The 16,233-nt window shown below is 42.5% G+C and overlaps 1 protein-coding gene across 2 annotated transcripts in view; it reads right to left on the bottom strand.

The window, feature by feature from the left end:
• The window catches only part of NAALADL2 (N-acetylated alpha-linked acidic dipeptidase like 2), a 988,342-nt gene that overhangs the window by 397,032 nt on the left and 575,077 nt on the right, over positions 1–16,233 (bottom strand). For both annotated transcript variants that reach the window (XM_078389637.1, XM_072996217.2), the window contains one exon: positions 4,895–5,014. In XM_078389637.1, the coding sequence (XP_078245763.1) occupies positions 4,895–5,014 (120 nt within the window). The remainder of the gene's footprint in view (positions 1–4,894; positions 5,015–16,233) is intronic.

Here is a 16,233-nt window from a genome sequence, read left to right on the forward strand (position 1 = left end):
CAGCATTCAGATCCACATAACCCATCGTCCATTTTTCTACACTCTCCAACTCCTCCCTTCTTGACAATTCTGGCTGTTAACCAATTAGCCTCAAGAGGCTGTACCACCTTCCTCCTCTCCTTATTCCCATGAAAGTCCAGATGTTGTTTATCTCTTCTCCAATTAGCTCAGAATGTTGAGTCTTCTACGGGCCTCTCAATTTGGCCTTCATCTCTATCTCGAACCAGGCTGTAACGGTCTTCGGGAAAACACTTTCATGGCACTTAGAAAAACACATCCCAATGTATCTCAAATTATCTTCACACAGAACTTGTCTGATTCCATCTTACATTTCTCTGACTACATATCCCATCATCATGACAGCAAGTGAGGGCCACCACTTCAGGTCAGAAAAGAAAATGCTTTTCTCCATCTATGTACCCCCCTCCACCTCTGTTGTCCCCTCATTTTGACCCCTTGCCCTGGCTGCCAAGGCTGGATTGCACAAAGATGACACTGGAACATGTCTGAGATTCATTGAACCAGAGGCTCCTCTGCCACCTTCTTGGCAGATACACAGACACACACCCCTTGTACTGTTGCCTGTTCCTCTTTCACAGGTCCAATGCTGAACAAGGCAGCTGGGTGACAGATTATGTCTGAGGGACTCATCACAGCAGTTGGAGGCAAGGTTCACTCTAAAGGGCAGGCCTGCACATGCGCAGCTCTCCCTCTATTCTGCACAACATTCCACCTCCTCCGCACACCCACAGCGATTGTTTTCAGCCCCTTTGGTCCCAGTCGCAATGGAATCACGTGCAGGGGAAGCAGAGTCGTGCACATGGGCTTGAAGTTGCACACAAGAGGGGTAGAGCTCCACACAGTGGGACTGAAAACATTGGTTATAGGTTCTCTTTCTTCTCTCTCTCCCAGTCTGCTCAGTAGAAGCTGCTGCAGTGGGTGCAGGCAGCATTCCTGCAGCCTTCCCAAAGTGCCTGCTTCACTACCACACCCACATTTCATAGTGCCTGCAAACTCTACCCAAAGAGGAATAGTATCTGATTCTGCTACAGCAGAAAAGAAATTTACAGGTTTTGCTCTCATTCCAGCCCCCTTCCTTGGAAAACACATGGCAACCCCAATCCGGAGACCCTGAGTTCTCCACCCCAACTACCCTTGGTGCAGAATGCCTTTGAATTTTATTCCTCAAGAAACACTCTAGGATGCCTGGGAAATAGATTTAACTTCCACTTCTTCCTACAGCAAGCAGAAACCCAGCTTTTTGCTTTCTAATCTTTAGGAGTAAATGGGACTCTGAAGATTAGGAATTATTATTACAAATGTTTGGGACTATCATACTTGGACTTGGATATATTTGGAGCTGTGCAAACATGGCATTATTTGGTGAATTCTGAATGCTTCAGAGTACAGATACACATCCCTATTGACAATGACTGCCTTTTAAGTTGCTTTTTTTAGAGCTTTGGTTACCTCCTTGACTACAGGTTTTGGATAGCTTTAATGAAAAGCAGCCACTGTTGGGTTTTTTAAAAAACACACAACAATTAATAGGCTTGCATATATTCAAAATGAATGAACTGATGAGGTCATGTTTTGTATAGCATGCTTTTCTTGTGGGTGAAGATAAACAAGCTATACAAATTGTGTTACTGTGGCAAATTGCTGTAGGTAAGTGGGATGAATAGTACCTTTTAAAAGGTTCAAAAACTTTTTTAAAAATGTGAAATACATTCCCTGAGTCCCATCTGGCTACTCCTTCTGTGCTATGTTTTATTCCATTACAGTTCATCGTTTCCATTCCGGAGACACCCACTGTGTCGCAGTACAGCTGGAAGCCTCAGATTTTGGAGGCAGTCCAAAAGACCTGGTAAGATCCCAAAAGCTTGAGGTTAGACAGGCAATGTGTTATGCTGAGCCTCACCTCAGGGCATGTCTGAATCTCCAACAGGACAAGTAATGATGTCTAAGATTGAGATTTCTATTTCTGATCTCAGATCACATGACAAAAGCAGACTGCCGTCACCAGCTACCATAGCTCTCAATTCCTCTCTCTCTCTCTCTTTCTCTCTCTCTTTCTGTTCCACTTCTTGATATATCGGATGCAGCAGAGTTTATAAAATGATGCCACATATGACAGAAGTATGGAGCAAATTTGCTTTTATTGTACCCCGTCCTGAAATTAGATCCAGGGAAGGGTGGCATTAAAACGTTTTAAATGAAAACAAAGCAAACTAAAGCATATTGTGTGCTGTAACTGTTTATATTCTGCTACATGGTGCTTAAAGCAGTCTGTAGGTGGTTTACAATTATGTAGGCTACACGTTGCTTCCCCCACCCCAGCAAGCTGGGTACCAAGCCTTGGAGGGATGGACGGCTGAGTGAACCTCGAGCTGGTGACTTGAACCCATTGAGATCAAAGTCAGGTCATAAGCAGAGTCTTGACTGCAGTATACTGCAGTTTAACCACGATGCCACAAGCCTCTGGATAGTGCAGTAGTTCAAATTTTGTTTTAATTTTTGGTAAAATATTCATCCATTTTTTTATCTATTAAATTTCATTCATTCATAGGAGGAGGAGGGGAAAAAGAAATAGCACCCAAATTTATAGGGGAGGTTGCAAAATGCGAGTAGATAAATAGGTACCACCACAGTGGGAAGGTAATGGCATTCTGTGTCTAGTCGCGCTGGCCACGTGACCACAGAAGATTATCCTCGGACAAACGCTAGCTCTATGGCGCCGCCTCTTGGAGTCGGACATGACTGGACAAATTGTCAAGGGGAACCTTTACCTTTAGAACATTTTGAGAATGTTCTGAAAAATTTCTCACAGCCCAGGACTGTGCAGCTTCTACCTTTACTTTACTGCAGTGAGATAGCTGAAGAAGAATGAATGTCTCTTCTTATAGAGTTTTCAACTTGCACACTACGTTGACGTATTTTTAAGTCTTTCCATCCTTCTAAACCCACCTTGTGGAGATAAACTAAGGATCTGTTTGCTCAGGGCTTTCTATTCCTGCTCCTTGCACCAGAGGGCTAACTGGGGTTTTGTATTTTTGTTGTTTTTTTAATACAGCTTTGTGTCTGTCGTTGTTAATTTTAAAGAAGAGCACACCTTGCTGGTCCTTCATGCAGACTGGTAGCAATAGTGGAAAGGCCCATGAAATGTGTAGATTTTCTTGTTCTCGACAACTTTTCAAGCCTTGTCATGCCAAAACTCCCCCATACGAGAGCAAGATTTCTCATTTCCCCCCTAAATGAATCACAATCTTGCTTTCTCCATTTTTTTGCCCTTACTTTTTTGCTTAACAAATGGTCAAATTCATGTGCACCTCAATGCCCCTCCCAGGGAATCTTGTTCAGGAAAGATGTCCTTTTCTGCAGGAATTGTAGTTCTGTCCTGACTGCTGTTTCTTGACAGAATAAAAGTGGCCATTAAATATTCAAGAAATCTTATAAGACTTTGCGAGAGAGAGAGAGAGAGAGAGAGAGAGAGAGAGAGAGAGAGAGAGAGAGAGAGAGAGAGAGAGAGAGAGAGAGAGAGAGAGAGAGAGAGAGAGAGCTTACACAGAGAAATGTAGTGAAATTAGGTTCTCAGTTTCTCACCAAGAATAAGAAGCTGGGAAGTTAATATCCAAGTTATCTAGGTAAAGGTAAAGGTTCCCCTTGACAATTTTTAGTCCAGTCGTGTCCGACTCTAGGGGCCGGCGCTCATCCCGCTCTTCAAGCCATAGAGCCAACGTTTGTCCGAAGACAATCTTTCCGTGGTCACATGGCCAGTGTGATTTAGACACGGAACGCTGTTTACCTTCCCACCGAGGTGGTCCCTATTTATCTACTCGCATTTGCATGCTTTCGAACCGCTAGGTTGGCAGGAGCTGGGACAAGCAACGGGTGCTCATTCCGTTGCGTGGATTCGATCTTACGACTGCCGGATCTTCTGACCCTGCAGCACAGGCTTCTGCGGTTTAGCCCACAGCGCCACCATGTCCTTCCAATATCCAAGTTATCTAAATACCTTTAAACCACTAATATTTCAACCTATAGTTTTATTTTACATTCCTAGTGAAGAACCTGGGATTCTCTCACGTAACATTTCTTCCATATGTATGTTAGTTAGTTAGTTGTGTGCTGTCAAGTCAGAACCAACTTATAGTGACCTTAATAGGGCCTTCAAGTTAAGTGAAATATTTAAGGAGTGGCTTTACCTGTTTTAGTCCCTCAGTGAGTTTCCATGGCCAAGTAGGGATCTGAACAACCATCTGTCAGATATACTTTGAATTGGATTCCTGCACTAAGCAGAGGGTTGGACTCTATAGCCTTACAGGCTCCTTACAACTCCATTATTCTATGATTCTATTAACTTTGGTCCCATCATTCTAGTCTGTGTGTCCATTACACGGTCCCCAACCTTGGGCCTCCAGATGTTCTTGGACTTCAACTCCCAGAAATCCTGGACAGCAGAGGTAGTGGTGAAGACTTCTGGGAGTTGTAGTCCAAGAATATCTGGAAGCCCAAGGTTGGGAACCACTGCACACCGCACTGGGGACCAGATGCATATTCTATCCCTGTTTATTAATCAAATCTCAACATTTTTGTGTCTCCTTCATTATCCAACTAAAATGCACTCAGTGTCTCTCTTGCTCTTGCTTTCTGCAATAGCTGGGCAGTCAAACTGCATCTGATCAGTAACTGTTTTCAAAAATTCTTTGAACAGAACACCTGTATTATCCAAACCCAGAAACTGTAGCAGACAGTTGATGGAAGGAACAAGTTAATACAGACTCGGCAGATTAAATTGTGCAGCTAGATCTTATTGCAATGTCAGCAATTTAAAAACCAAGGGACAGGAGAAACGATTCATCCAGGCAAATTTTACTTTAATGCCGTAACTAACCTTATATAGCAGAGGCAGACGTCCTAACTTCAACAGTGCAATTTTTCCAGACACCATTGTGAGGTTTTGAATTCTGAGCAAGTCTTCTGCAGTCCCATACTGTACATCAAAGACTTCAGCCTGTAGAAACAGAAACAGACTTTTGAAATGCTTATCCTTTCTAAATCATTTGGGAAGTATTAGACAGACGGTATCTACTGACAGCCAATTCACATACATTTTGTGGTGACAATCACCGGTTTGGTATTATATTTGTATGTAGTGAAACCTGCCTTCATAGTGTTCACACGTGCTTGCAAATAAGGGTATTTCTTTTGCATACACTGTATTTTTACTGCTCTACAGCGTAGGCATACTTGCTAAAAGGTACTGTGCACAGCAAGAGATTGTTATTTTTGTTGCTTGTTTGTCAACAACAACAAAAAACCATAAATCTAATTTGTCAATTTGACTTCAAACAGAAGATCCCAAACTGAGAAAGAGCTGTACCTCCATTACACCACTAAAATATTAAAAACCACAAGTTTTTGAAGAAGTTTATCTCCCCACCACCAGATGATGCTAGCAATTCACATTACCAGCATTTAAGTCAGATGACCCAAAATATGAGGATCAGGGCAAAATACAGGCAGAAATTTTCAAGGGATTGTTATCACAGGTTGAGGTTTTGTTACAACACAGAGGCAAGACAAGCAAGGATTGGGAAGATATTAGAAAACACAGGTTCTCTTTGATACATAGGGACAAATAGGGGCTGATTTTGTATAATGGGTTATTCACCAAGCATCTGCATCTTTCTGATTTACTCTTTTGTTAAACAATTCTCTGTATTCAGTTGTAACAATTGCCAGAAAGAAAGCCGTATTCAGCTGTTGCAGGCAAAGCAGCTAATACTCATGCAGCACCTTAAATACTAACATTTCTGCCCCCACTCACTGGCTGGCATGAGCTTTAGTAGACTAGAGTCCACTTTGTCCCTGCACTTAGCTGTGGAGTCAAAAGTTGGGAGTTCGATTCCATGCTATGCCTCCTTGACAGGGGCTGGACTTGATGATCCAGAGGGTCACTTACAGCTCTGGGGTTCTAAGATGATTTTTAGTGCAACTGACTGTGCAATCCCCTGGTAGCATAGCCCGCATGTTCACATGTCTCGTGTGTACACTATAATCTAAATTAGGTTGTCTTCAGCTCAACAATGGGACTTGCTGGCGCTGCGGGCTAAACTGCAGAAGCCTGTGCTGCAGGGTCAAAAGAACAAGCAGTCGTAAGATCGAATCCACGCGACGGAGTGAGCTCCCGTTGCTTGTCCCAGCTCCCGCCAACCTAGCGGTTCGAAAGCATGCAAATGCGAGTAGATAAATAGGGACCACCTCGGTGGGAAGGTAACAGCGTTCAGTGTCTAAGTCGCACTGGCCATGTGACCACGGAAGATTGTCTTCGGACAAACACTGGCTCTATGGCTTGGAAACGGGGATGAGCACCGCCCCCTAGAGTCGAACACGACTGGACAAAAATTGTCAAGGGGAACCTTTACCTTTACCTTTATCAGCTCAACACAGTACAACAGTGTTCTGTTTTGTTTCATTTTCAGTGGGTTCAAGCCTTGCCCTTGTGCAGACACAACTCCCTTGTGCTGATTGATCTCAACCCTGCTGGAAAAACTGACACAAGCAGCAAAAGGATAAAAAAAAGAGGGGGGAAGGAACTGGTTTGCAGCAGCCCTCCCTCAGCCCAGATAATCTGCCACTATGGAAACCCTGTTGCTTAGCATAGTAGGCTTCAATAAAAGTAGATCCATTGAATTGATGGAATTTACAGAAATGACTTTCCAAAACTCCACTGATTCAAGGGCCTAATCTAGTTGTGAATTACTACACCCAGCAACAGGATTTCAGCTAATATCAGCACAAAGTTCAGCCAGGGTCCAGGTAGACCTGAGTCCTTTCCAGTCTTCCAAGGGTGAAAAAGACCTGGATTCAGCACAATCTTGCTTGACTCAAGGTCAGCTCAGCCAGACAGCCCTTGCTCAGTCCTCTTGGCTAATTATGACTAGATCCTGATGGGATTTCAGAGAGGCAGCTGTGTCAATTTGTGTCAGCATGGGCAAAAAATAAAAGCAAGACTGAAACAAAGCCAGCACTATTTTGGCACCATTAGGAGAGATGGTCGCAATCCAGGAAACCCTGAATCCATGCTGAAGTAAAACTGTTCAGCTCAAAAGGTGCCACAGACCTTTCTTGTTTTGTTTTGTTTTTAACGATTATCATTATTATTATGAATGCTGACAAGAGCTGTATTTCCTGCACTGCATTCTTTTCTGACATTAGTGTTTTCACCTGCCAACTGGGGATAACACTTCCTGCCTCTGATGAAGTGGGTCCTAGTCTGTGAAAGCACATGCCAGAATAAATGTGATCATCTTGAAGGTGCAGTGTAAGATTCAGTCTTGCAGTCACTTGATGTATCTTTTAGTGCTCCAGCAGGTGTTAGAAAACAAGGGCAAATATTTATAGTGTTAGGTGCCAGATTTCATGATTCCCAGCTTGGTTGATGTCTACACAAGTCACTAAAAAGCATACAATATGTATACAGTTAGCAGTGTTAATCCTGCCAATAATGCGTTGAAGGTAGGAAGCATACTGCGCTAATATACTTCAATAACACAAGTATTGTTCTCTGCAACAAATCGAGTAGAATGAATGGAGTGGATTTCTGTGATGCTTTCACTTTCCAGTGATGTTAAAATGATATAATCCTGATATTCATGCATTCTGAATACTAAAGCAGAATCACTGTTTCAAGATAAGATGCTTTCCTTGCGGGTGGGGTTTGCTGGGAGGAATAACATTATTTGAAAAACAATGAAGAACACAGTCTTTTATCGGCTGCTGAAAGATGATATGTGTGTGCTTGATTTAGATATGCAACAATAAATCCTCTTACACCTAAAATTGTAGAACTACCAAACACTTTGCTTCTTACACTCAAATTGGGTGCTTATGCTGTAACATATAATCCATACAGTAGAAAAGCCTAAGTATCTCAAGTAAAATCCAGCTTTACATTCAGAAGAATAAACTGTCTTCTTGGAATCTTAAAAATAAAAGCTTTGAAGAGAAAATGAATTAATTAGTCCAGTTATTTGTGTGTTGGGGGACGGTTCTGTAGTTTTGTATGAATATAGCTGGAACATGTCTATATTTGTCAGTTATCTGATTGCTTCCACCCTTGTTATTTCAGTTCCATCGGGGTTAATTTGATTTCTACTAGATGTGTTGCTTTCTCCATCTTGGCTCAACTACAATAACTTAAAAGTCCATTTCTAATATTCCATGCCAAGCATTATTTGCTTCCCAATCTCCCTTCAAGTAGCAAGTGAAGAGCTTGGTTCTTCTGGAGCCAAAACCCTTAGAGACAAAGGTTATGTATAGGCAATCCTACATGAGACTCCATGAGATTTCCTTCTGTATATCACATTGTAAACGATATTCTAGGAGATTACCAAGTGTGCTTCTGAAATGGCACAGTATAGCCAACATTGTCAGAAGGACAAATTAATACACCCTTCACGTTGGCCCTCACCCCTTTCATAATGCAATGGCTGATCAATTGATTAATTGCTCACTTATATTCTACCTCTATTACCATCTCCACACAAGAATTGGAGGTTGTTCATGACTTTGTGTACCTTGGCTCAACTATCTCTGAAACACACACTCTAGATGTCGAGCTGGATAAACACACTGAGAAAGCAGCTACCATGTTCTCTAGACCAACAAAGAGAGTATGGCTCAATAAAAAGCTGATGGCATATACCAAGATCCAGGTCTATAGAGCCTGTGTCCTGAGCACACTCCTCCACTGCAGTGAGTCCTGGACCCCTTGCCTTGCCTCCAACGGATTTTTGGTATCACCTGTCAGGACAAAGTTCCAAACAGAGAAGTCCTAGAATGAGCTGGAATTTTCAGCATGAATACATTACTGAAACAGCGACGTCTACGTTGGCTTGGGCACGTCATAAGAATGGCTGATGGTCGGATTCCAAAAGATCTCCTGTATGGAGAATTAGTGCAGGGAAATCGCCCCAGAGGGAGACCACGGCTGCGATACAAGGACATCTGCAAGCCGGATCTGAAGGCCTTAGGAATGGAACTCAACAGGTGGGAAACCCTGACATCTGAGCGTTCAACCTGGAGGCAGGTGTTGCATCACGGCCTCTCCCATTTTGAAGAGACCCTTGTCCAGCAGGCTGAGGCAAAGAGGAAGTCCCGAAAGCAGCAAAATCAGGGAGCTGGACAGGGGACAGACTGTATTTGTCTTCAGTGTGGAAGGGATGGTCACTCTTGAATTGGCCTCCTCTGCCACACCAGACACTGTTCCAAGACCTCCATATAGAGCATGATACCATAGTCTTTTGAGACTGAAGGATGCCTAATATCACATCAATATGAAAAATATCATATTCTACCCTTTCTCCTGTACGCTGGAGGCAGCATACATGGCATTCATGCCCCCTACTTAGTCCTCAGAACAACCCTGTGAGGTAGATCAAGGTAAGAGAGTGTGACTGGCACAGGGCACTTGGAGAGCACCATGACCAACTGGAGATTTGGATCCAGGTCTTCAGAGTCTCAACACAGCACTTATAATTGACAGAAATGCTGATTCTCAGACTGTTTGGGGTAATCTGTGAGTTTCCTTCCAAAAAAGTAACATTTCCCATCTTCTGCACACTTTTAATAGATGATATTGATACAGATGTTGAGGATTGAGAGATAGAAGGGGAGAAGGGGAGAGAAGGGCTGTAAATCAATGTGTGCCTTTTTGTTTTAATGCAGATAGGGAAAGATGAAATGAAAAGATAAAAGACAGCAGCCGCCCCTCTTTTTACTGTGATGAAAAATGGCTGGATTTGTTATCTAACTGATATAAGACCCAGTAACACATGCTTTGGGAGGGGGGGATTGTCTTGGCCATTCTTTATGTTTTTGACACTATTTATATTATACTTCAGATATATTTGTATATTAATTTTACTGTCTTTTTCCTTTCCCCTTTTTCAATTTCCCCTCAATCCATTTTTTTTTCTCTAAGCATGAGATTTGTTGGATGTCACCCACTAAACAAAACACAAATAAATTTCCTGAGGCCTTTAACAAATCCTGTCACATCATGTGAAGGTCTGTAGGGTGATCGTATGCCTATTAAACTATTCATGAAATGGACAAGCCCCTGAAATGCGCATTAGCAGCTTGTTGGAGCAGCAGCAATGGGGGGGAAAAAGACCCTCAAGCACGCTCAGCCACCAAGGCCTCGTGGGAGAGGTGTCAACTGAGATTTTCCTTGAGTATATGACCAACTGTGTGGCTTTGGGCCAGCTGCATGGTTCCAGAGCACTCCCAAAAGGAGACACTTTTTGTTGTTGTTGTTTAGTCGTTTAGTCATGTCTGACTCTTCGTGACCCCATGGATCAGAGCACGCCAGGTCCTCCTGTCTTCTACTGCCTCCCGGAGCTGGCCAAATTCATGTTGGTTGCTTCAATGACCCTCTCCAACCCTCTCGTCTTCTGTCATCCCCTTCTCCTCTTGCCCTCACACTTTCCTAACATCAGGGTCTTTTCCAGGGAGTCTTCTCTTCTCATGAGATGGCCAAAAGGAGACACTAGTACACCACTTATGAGCTCTAGGTACATAAAGAATCCTGAGAGGGTCATTCTAAATCATAACTGCCTTCATGGCACATGATTAATTAATAACATTAAAGGTGATTCGCTTTTACCCAATATTCAACTGTACTTTTAATCTGCAGACTGAAACTCAAACTTTGCTATTGGGCAGCAGTGATATGCCTTTAGGTATAAGGGAAAGAAACATTATTTTCCTTGGTTTTCTGCACCACCATGTGGTCAGGTATCCCATGTACTACCTGAATATGGTATCGTGGATAGAGTGAGGGTCAAGGATTCACGAGACCTGGGTTTGAATTGCCACTTAGTCCTAGAAACCCACTGAGATTATCACTGGAAAATCACTGTGAGTCAGATGTGACTTGACAATACATAACAAATAGACAAATGGCCAGGGAGATGCAGCCAAGAAAACCATCACGGTAAATGTCTATAGGTGCTGACTAGATGGCCATCTCTTATGATAGTTACTTCTGCACTGCATCCATATCAGTAATCATGTGCATGCAGGTGTCAGTGCCCCTTGAAACCACCAATTGTAACAGTATTGCTTAGTAAATTGTCCCAGCGGTTATCAGTGATTCAGGGAGCCACATAGCATGGCAGAGCATTCAGTAACAGCTGAATGGGCCAACTTGAACCATTCACAATTACAGTACTTGCCTAGAGGGCTTCATGGCTTCGTTGGGTGGACATGGAGACAATATAGAGGAAAATCCATTTGTATGTCTCACTGTTCCTTGGAGGATTACCAGATCCAAATGTAGAAAAATGCAATATAGCCTTAGATAAATAAATCCCTCTCAGCTTCTGAAGCTTTAAAAAAAAGAGTTTGTGTGTGAGTTATTTTGCAGGCTAAGACAAGCACTTGCAACTAACTGTTTATGATATAACGTCCACTTTGGCAAAAGTAAGCATGTATTTGCCAAAATAAAAAGGAGTTGCAGGCAGCTAAATCTGTTTTTTTTTTTTCCCTGACCATCTCGAATGGCATCCATGCCAAACCTTTGACTCTTGGCCAGTTTTCATGATTCTGAAGTATTTAATAAAAAATCAATTCTGCCTGTACACTCTGGTACATTATACACATTGTTGCTACCTTTCTAGATTTGTTGGTTTAAAAAGGGGACAGTATTCTATTGACTGTCCCAACTAGAGTAGACCCATTGATCTAATGGGATTTACATGAATGTTGATTAATTCGGTGGCTCTACTCTTAGTTCAGAATACTAATAAGATATTGGCATTTATTTCCTGAACACACTTCTAACCCTGGAAGTACATACATGCATAACCATGCTTTAGCTCAAAGCAGGGCAATGATGCACAGATTATATGATTCCTCAGCTTTTATCTTTCACCATGGCTGGGGCTGATGGGAGTTGTAGTCCATCCCTCAACTTTGATTGTATATAAACTCATTCTTCAAAGGTGGATTTCTGGCAATGTGATGAGAGATAACCCTGAAAAATGTGCTATAGAAAGTTTAGCAGGATGTAGCAACATGTTTAAAGAGAGATAATGCTTTTCCCAAACTGAGTGTGAAACATATCGAATGACTAGAATACGCCTATTAAATAGCAATTTGTCCCTGGCTTGCTAGGCATAAAAATAACACTCCCAATGTTTGTTTTCTCCTACTGTCCTGAAATATGATCAGCCCTCTGCATAGACACTGAAGTGTACATTTTTGTTACCAACAGGGTTGTGTTTTGCAAAATCATTCCCTGACCCTACTTGTCACTATAACGGGGTAAACTGTGTCACTTTTCCAACACATAATAAATTACAGAGAGGTAGCAAAAGTGAGCCATCCATCAGTTGCACTAAGTGTGTTTTCAAAAGAAGCTTTCATATACCAGAAATGCTTCTCAGATGGTTACTAGAAAGCACAAACTGGGGAACCGGCTACAAAAATAGTCACAAGATAAATGGACATGACAGCTTTTCAAAGAAGCAGAGTGCTGCTGTTCTGCAAATAACATTATCAGAACCAGAGGAGTCCCTTGGCTTGTCTGGCAGCCAGACTTCGTAAAGTCATTAATAGCTCTCTCTCTCCTTTTTTGCTTGCAGTTGAAGTGAAAAGAAGAAGACAGCAGCAACGTGGATGAATCAATGGCTGCATTCACTTATTAAGTCACAACTAAAGTAGGCCCGTTGAATCAACAGAATGTATATAGGTGCTGATTTGCAAAATCCCATGGACCTACTCTAGTTGTAACTTACTACTGGGTTGCAGCCAATGATAGCTATTTTCAAGAACAGCTCAAAAGTGAGTTATGTTACAAATATGTTGTAGTTTCATCTTTGAAAGGGTAGCTACCATACTTTAAACTGAATTAAATACTTAAGGCAAATTCGGAGCACTATTCCCATCATGCTATAGTTGGTGGAAGGGATAAGCTTTTGTGTCCTTCCCTACAGGGAGGCAGGCACACTGAGGCCAAATGTACACTCATACATATTAGGCATGATACTTTTGTATTTGTCGGACTTCAGTTCCCTGGGAGCTGCAAAGGATTAGGGGACTGTGTCCATTGGGCTCTGTATAGAGTGCCTTTCAAACAACTACTGGCCCTCTTGCCTCTCGCAGCTCCAAAGGAGATTACCCAATCCATCCATATCCTTCTTCACAATAACATAACAGTGCATGACAGAGGATTCATTTTTCACTGGTGATTTTTTTACAGCAGTTCCCACAGTTTCGGCTGGAGAAATTCCTTGGGAATTTTGGTGCCTGAGTCCAAGAAAATTACAAAAGTCCCATGCATAACACCAACGTCCCTACATTAAGCTCATGGCCAGTGTGCCTCCATGCAAAGTGTCAATATAGCACATAACAGAACGATGAATTACAAATTATATGCATATATGTCAGATTCAAAAGATCACATTCCACCCGTCAATTAGCATCCTCTCTACCCATCTGAATTAACACCATGGTCTTAACATTCTTAGTATCTATGGTGTCTCCTAAAGTATTTCTGCACTAGGTATGTACACTGTACTCAGTATGTTCCCCAGAGGGATCTTTTTTGTCATGTGTGTACAAGGGAGAAGTAATTTCATATGTATCATGGCAAGAGAAGTGCTGCATTATAGCTAATTAATACTTCACACAAACTGATGCTTCTGATGGGTTTTTTTTATTTGGACTTCTCTCTAGACCAGACTCCTGACCAAACTTACCCTGTTATTTCAGGTTTATTTTTGTTATGTGCTACCAGGTTCTAAGTTATGAATTAATGTGAACCTGTGGAGTGGGGTGGCATGGAGTGAAATGGAGTGGATACAGTGTTGAGCTAGGACCCAGGAGACCTGGCTTCAAATCCCTGGGTGATTGTGGGAACTCACAGAAGCATGAAGCATGGCACAGGTAAAGCTATTCCTTAAATATCTCATATACCTAGGAAACCCTGTTTTTCCTGTCAGCTTTCTTCACTCTCCAGCTTTCACTTCTCTACATACAAATTGGAAATATCATAATATGACTGGAGCCTTGCGTTCCAGTGATACATCCTTATGCTGAAGGATCTCTTCCAGTTCCTTCATATCTGCCCGTCTCCTTCTTCTTGTGATTTCTGAACTTTGTTGTCTACTGAGGGCTTAAGAGACATTTTATTTCTGCTGTTTTCTTGGAGGTACAACTAGATGTGAAGGCAGCAATTCCATGGGTTCAGGCATGAAACTGCCCCGGTCATAGAGGAAGGGGATGGAAAAATCCATCAGAGCTTGGATAAGTTACTTTCTGGATTACAAATCCTGGATTCTTTTTGGTCTTGCTGACCGGGTGACTCTGGGTGCTGCAGTCCAAAAAACGTAATCTGGACAAACTATGAGATCTGAATTTCAACCCATAGAGGTTTTGCAGTCATGTAGTTAGTGCTGGGACTGCCATACCTGGGGAGCAATGAAAAACCTGGCCAGCCAGCTTGAAGAAGTCTAAGTTGTGTATGTAAGGTAAAGGTTCCCCTTGACATTTAGTCCAGTCATATCCGACTCTAGGGCACGGTGTTCATCCCCATCTCCAAGCCACAGAGCCAGCATTTGTCTGTAGACAGTTTCCATGGTCATGTGGCCAGCATGATTAGACACAGAACGCCATTTCCTTCCCACCTAGTTCGTACCTATTTATCTACTTGCATTTGCATGCTTTCGAACTGCTAGGTTGGCAGGAGTTGGGACAAGCGACGGGAGCTCATTCCGTCACGTGGATTCGATCTTATGACTGCTGGTCTTCTGAACTTGCAGCACAGGCTTCTGCGGTTTAACCCACAGCGCCACCACGTCCCCTACATTGTGTATACCTGGCCTTTAAACTAGGGATGGAGCAGAGTTCTGTTTGGTTTGAGAGTCTGAAAAAGAGAGAGGAAGATTTCTGTCCCTCCAGGACTTGTGGAAGAAAAAGGGCTTGCCTCACCTTAAAAATCAATACATTTAAAAAATGAATGTAAAGAATGCACACACACAAACACACTTGAAGATGTATAAATGTGATAAAATAGGTTAGATGCGTACATTCGGTAAAATGCTCACAAATGGTGTACATATTTCAGTGTGGTTAGGGCAGAAAGCAAGTCTTACAACCCATTGCGAGACAAGGACAACAAATAAGAGTGAGTTGGATTAAGAGCAATGCAACAGAATTGAAACAAAGAGATTTTAACCTCACCATCTGTCTAGTTCTCCTTTGCATAAACGGACAATACATCTATCCTACAAACTTCAACCATAACGCCTATTATCCCAAAAGCCCTGACAGTCCATAGGGGAGATGATAGTGGGATGGGACAACGCTCAAGCTGAAATCACAGACCATGACCTAGTACAGTGGACTACAACTCCCAGAAGCCTTCACCACCACCTCTGCTGGTCAGGATTTCTGGGAGCTGAAGTCCAAGAACATCTAGAGGCCCAAGGTTGGGGACCACTGACCTAGTAGACATTTAAGAAATGCCCACAAGATTAAATTGGTTACCAACCACCTGCCAGCTCTTCTAGAAATAATGCCTCACCTTGAGGAAGGCAATAGTAGAGAGCAGAAACAATGCTGTGCAACAGTTAAAATCCAACAGTGATTGTCCATTGAACCATGGAACTGAACTTTCTTGATCCAATCACTCTGACCTACCACTTCAGAGGGGTGCTGTAAGAATGAGAGCCATATATGTCCCCTTGCGTTTGGTGAGGGAAAGGTCAGGTGACAATGGAAGGAATTAAGAAACGGGGAGATTGGTTCCTCTCTGCTGACTGAAAAATTGTTTCCTACAAGAGGAATCTGAGTTCAAATACAAACCTCATTGTTCCTGGTGAGAAATGGGATTGAGAACATCATTTATATCCAATAAGAGAGAAGGCTGCCCTCAGTCCTGTTGAGATCTACCACAGGTGGAGAAAGTAACCAAAAATTGGAGGCTGGGAGCTCTTACACAGGGGTTCTTCACAACACCAGCTATTTTTGTTCCTCTGGGTGAATCTGCCTGCATGCATGTCCTCTACCACTGATCCACAACTTCTTCCGTTTCAAGGGAAAGGCCAAATAGCTAGACTATAATCTGGCATTTATTGCTGGAGTCAGGTACTTATATCACCCCATATTTTCTTGAACCACAACTCCCATCAGACATAAGCCAGAACAGCCAACCATGAGAGT

Source organism: Pogona vitticeps, chromosome 3, assembly GCF_051106095.1.
Source record: "Pogona vitticeps strain Pit_001003342236 chromosome 3, PviZW2.1, whole genome shotgun sequence".
Classification (NCBI taxonomy): Eukaryota; Metazoa; Chordata; class Lepidosauria; order Squamata; family Agamidae; genus Pogona; species Pogona vitticeps.